Raw genomic sequence first — 5,373 nt, 5'->3', positions numbered from 1 at the left:
TAAACCGGCTAAATAAGTTTTAAATTTTTTTACATTATACAAAAAGATCCTTTTTAATTTCTTTTTATTAATTTAAATAGTTAAGCACTAAAGTTGACAACGACTAGTTTTTAAAGTTGGTAATAGCTAATTATTTAAAATTGATAAGACTAGTTTCTTAATAAACTTAAACTTAATAAATTATAAAGAAGCTAAGTAAGAAATTATAAAATATTAAAAGAAAGACTTGCAACGAAATATTTTAATAGATATAAAAGACTTGTAATTATTTAATATAACCCCAAACTATGAAGTAACTAAGTAAGATAATTTACAAAAAATTCAAGGCTAAAAGTCTTTTAGTTTATTTAGTAGAAATATTATATTTCACATATAAATACAAGTCTTTTGAAAAACAGCTAAAGAAGAGCAATTAATCTACACAACCACCTTTTAGGAAGAATTCTATTTGAACTAGGCCTCTAAGTAGCTAATTACGAACTTTATTTATATAATTATTTTATTAAGTTATAAAAAATTAAAAATCAAGGGCACCCTGCGCCTTAACGCTTACGCCTTGCCACGCCCCACAATTAATTCAATAGATTTCTATTATTGATTCGATGTACCACTTGGCAATTCTATATTCCACACGAAAATTCAAATCAGTAATTTTATATTCCACAGGAAAATTCAAGAAAATCAATGTTCAGTTTGGTAGAAATCAGCTTCAGCTTACTGGAAGTCTGGATAATGTCTTCTTTTAATTGGGTGTTTGGGGGGGAGGATTAGGAGACAAGTATGAACGGTTGGTTTTGATATTTATTTGTTGTGTCAATTCAATATTAAAATAATATTATCATAACTAGCTATTATCTATATATACATATAAAATAATTTAAATATACATATATATACAAGGAAGAAGTTTTAGATGACACCCATACCCTCTCTAAAAGGTATATATCTCCGTCACTGCCTATATTGCCACTTTTAAAACAAAATATCCGTATATATCTACAGTTTCCTAAGATCAGTTTCCCTGACGAAAAGGCCGTGGAAACCGTAAGGCACTCGACGAGGCAATTTGACAGCAGTCACAATGTCAAGATTAGGGGACTTTGCATCCATGACCAAGAACCTTGACTCTCCTGTCTTCTCATTGTGCACATACGACACAACGTAGCCATCGTCCTCATCCGCTGCCGAATTGTTGGGATCCTTTGCCACAAAAAATGGCTCACCGCCAAAGCAGCCTTCTCCAAATAATCGGCACGCCACTATGCATTCGCGCCGATCAGCTTCTGCTACTGATACGTCCAATTTTGCTATGCCTGCTATCTTTGGCATAGGGTCTCCAATCGCTGCATATACGTACCTGTTGGAGTAGTGAAAATGAAATCACATTAATTTTCTACCTAAATTATACGTACTATTTAAATACATGATGAGAAATCACCTTATATTTTCTTTTATCTCCACTGGAGTTTGGATGTTGGTGTTTTGTGAGTTTTACTAACTTTTTTAACAATTAATTAAGTCACACACTTGGGTGCATAGCTATCTCTCTCTAGTTTTTTCCCCACCGTATCTAGTATTATTTCTGAACTGGTGGAGAATCTTAGATTTTTCTTCTCTCCTCCTTTTGTTACTTTTTGGGGTTGATTGTCATATTGCAGCATAGGCTACTTGTACGCCAATGGACCCTCACCAAACAACTACACTGTTCTTTCCTCGTAAGGAATACAGTTTCTCAAAGGATGTTGTGTTTCAGTTTCAAAGTGAACTTATAACTATTCTTGTCACTTAGATATTTAAACTGAAATAAGAAAGATTATAAGGCATGGCTTACAAAGTACACAAACTGAAATGATATTTTTGGTCCTTACTAAAATATTTTGTAAACTTTTTCATGGATAATTTACTTGGAAGATGGGAACTTAACATATTTGGTATGTTTAGAAGAACATGTAGACAAAAGTATATTTTAAGAGTGGGGAAAAGCTGCCTTTGCCTGTGGGGAATTGCTTATTAGAATAGTTTGGTTTGTGATATCTGCTGAATCAAGTGATCAGTAGGACCTAAATGGCCATGCTAGACTATAGTCTGTAGATGGAGCCCAACCAATAAATTTCTGATAGTGTCAAGTGGTTTGTCCTAATTATGAAACTACTGAGCTATATCACATAAACAAAATATCTATGTCAACCCTAAAATGACATTTTTGTTTATTGGATTTTACTTAATTAAGCTCATGTTAATTTTTTACTGTACCTTTTAGCCAGCCTGCTATTTATCTCCTTTATATTTAAACCAAATATTTTATTTACTTTGAATATTTTTACACTTGTGACCCCATTAACACGATAAGTACTTCCGATTTTCGATTATTTTCTCAATTGTATTAAAATTTCAATGCTACAAAAACATTGTATTCCATCTCATATTCTAATCCATTATAAGTTTTAAATTTTCATGTCAACAATTACCTAACTAAACTGTCAATGAATCCTTGACTTAGTGATTAACGCGTTAAGGTGAGATATTTCATGTCTCAGTTTCATATAACATCGAAAAATTTAATGTTGCAAATAAGCACATCCATGAACATGCTTGATTTCTATGATGATTTATTATAATTTGTAATACTATTTCCATATTTCCAATTCTCTTTAAAGACGTTTAAGTCCAATCTAGTACTCCCTCTCCCTCTGTTCCAATTTATGTGAACATGTTTGAATGGGCATGAAGTTTAAGAAAAAATAAAGATTTTTGGAATTTGTGGTCTTAAACAAGTTAAATACTTGTCATTAAGGGTAGAATTGTAAGTTTAAGCTAAATTGTTTCCAAATTTAGAAATGGATCATTCTTTTTGGAATGGACCAAAAAGGAAATAAGTTTATATAAACCAGAACGGAGGGAGTAACAAGTACATTTAATTGATGTTAACTGTATACACTAACTGTTTATATTATCTTTTAAAATTCATAGCAAGTTAATTAACAGCCTTATTTTTTAAGTTGCTGGTCCATTAATTATGAAGAGTTGGCTGTAATTATCTTTTTAGGTAACATAATTGTGTAAAAGTTCTTTTTTACTATCATTTAAACTCTACTAATTATGCCAATTTACTTATGATCTAATTAATTAAGTTGCTGATGAGATTTATACGTACTTGTTCTTCTTCCCAACATAAGCCGGATTGATGACTCCAAAATCAAGATTCCTTGTCGACACTGGATGTCTGCTCACCATCCCACTCTTCAAATCTATCTTCACTTTCTCAACAGAAGCATGTATCATATCCATTCTCTCCAGCGTATGCTCCACCGACAATATATTCGGCGCCACCATCACTATAGTATCCCCGTCATCTTCATCCCACGCATTAATTGCATGTACGATATTAAACCCGGGCACGTCGAACCACCTCATTTCCGACTCGTCCTTGGCGTAACGTGGAATCACGCCAAGACGGGGAACTTTCCCAGAGTCGGAACTCACCGGTGAACCACCGGTGATGAACTCAAGTGGGTTCATTCCTATTTGTATGTCCGAGAATATCGCATATTTCTTAGTAATTGCAAAGTCATGCAGAAATGACGGACGTGTCATAGAAAATATTGGCACGTCTGGGGTTTTTGTACCATTTGGTTCGATTCTAAAGTAAGTTAGAAAAGGAGGCATTGGACCGTAACGGAAAGCAAAAGCTTCGTTAGTGTCTGGGTCAATTTTGGGATGTGCCGTCATGCTCATGAAAAGCTTTCCGTCGAAATCGTAACGGCCGAGGGTAATAATATCACCATCTGGGGCTAATTTTACTGCATATGGTAAATCAGATTCACCAAGAGCGAAAAGTTTGCCTCCGAATAAAGCTAAGCTTGTGTTTGCTAGGCCTATGCCGTTAGTGGGATTGAACTGTCCTGCAATCGCTCGAGCTGCGGTGATAGCACCACGCGCCGCCGAGGCAGTGAGACCGTTGAAACCAGAGAATACATTTGGGATAACCGGAGAACCAGCTTCACGTTCAATTATGTATTTGTAAGTTTTGACGTATCGGCTGCAGAGTGTAGCTTTGCCTTGAGAAATTTTAATGCAATGAAGCATTCCATCTCCATCAAAAAGATGGTAAGGTCCACGTGGAAGATACTGAGGATTGGGGCCATTTCGGATGTACGCGCCGTCAAGGCAAGGCGGAAGGGAGCCTACCACGACCTCGCATTCAGTAGGGGGAAGCTCATCCACCGGAGCAAAGTTGTTAGAGAGAATATACTTTGGATCGACGGAAGGTTTCAAAGGAGGATCAATGAAAGTGTTCACGAAATCGTCAAATGCATTGAAGATAACTGATGGAAATGATGGCTTTACTGTTTTTTTTGTGGTTGTTGATTTTGTAGGTAATTGTCTTTTGGGAGTGTCTTTTGGAGGAGTGTAGGGTGATGGGGTTGGCTTTTCTTGTGGTTTTGTTCTAGTAGTGGTTTGTGGCCTTTCTTCAATTCTAACGGAGGAGACCTTAAGAGCAAGAGAAGATGATGTGTTGGGAGAATAATTAGGAGAAAGAAGAGATTTAGGGTGTAGTGATAATGTAGAAAGGAAAGTGGAAGAGAAGGCATCCATTATGTCTCTTCTTGAAGAAAAGAAGAAGCAAGATTTGATACTAAAGAGTAAAGGAATAAAATAAGTGCTTGCATGAACTGAGGTCCCATGGCCAATTTATACCGTATGTGGGATAAGAGTGAGTAGTAAGGCAAAGGAAAGGGTGTAACACCCGGGTGTAACGCGAAGGTATGGTCTGTGTGCGCATCGCGAACGCGTGAGAGGTATCGCGTTCGCGAAGAGGAGTGAGGCGATTGGGGACCCCAGGTTCTTGTTCTACGCGTTCGCGAGGTGGCGTTCGCGTTCGCGAAGGTCTGAGCTAGTAAAGCTTCGCGTTCGTGAAGCCATGGTCGCGTTCGCGAAGAGTAAGATTTGCAAAGCTTTGCGTTCGCGAAGAGTTAAATTTGTGGGCAGTCGAGTTGTGATTCGCGAACGCGAGGGACCTATCGCGTTCACGAAGAAGAGAGGCCTGGACAAAAAGCTTAAGTTCAGAAAGTTTAAGTTCCATTTTTAACGATTTGGAGCTCGGATTGAGGCGATTTTTGGGCGATTTTCAGAGGAAACAACGGGGTAAGTGTTCTTAACTCAATATTGGTTAAATTACCCGAATCAATGGTTGTTTTTATCATTTAATTGGTGAATTAAGTTGGAAAAGTTTGAAAACCCTCTTAGTTTAAATTGAGGATTTGAAAGTCGAGTTGTGGTCGGATTTGAGTAATTTTGGTATGGTTGGACTCGTGGTTGAATGGGGGTTCAGATTTTTGTAATTTTTACCGGATTTCGAGACGTGGGCCCCAC

The 5,373-nt window shown here is 36.8% G+C and overlaps 1 protein-coding gene across 1 annotated transcript; it reads right to left on the bottom strand.

Moving 5' to 3' along the window:
- Positions 1-996: 996 nt before the first annotated feature.
- LOC107791323 (probable carotenoid cleavage dioxygenase 4, chloroplastic) lies at positions 997-4,596 on the bottom strand. The gene is given in 2 exon segments (NM_001325517.1): positions 997-1,357; positions 3,155-4,596. Coding segments are annotated over 2 exon segments (1,803 nt in total).
- Positions 4,597-5,373: the final 777 nt, after the last annotated feature.

This window comes from Nicotiana tabacum, chromosome 14, assembly GCF_000715075.1.
Source record: "Nicotiana tabacum cultivar K326 chromosome 14, ASM71507v2, whole genome shotgun sequence".
NCBI classification, from domain to species: Eukaryota; Viridiplantae; Streptophyta; class Magnoliopsida; order Solanales; family Solanaceae; genus Nicotiana; species Nicotiana tabacum.
This window is presented reverse-complemented; position numbering and strand designations above follow the sequence as displayed.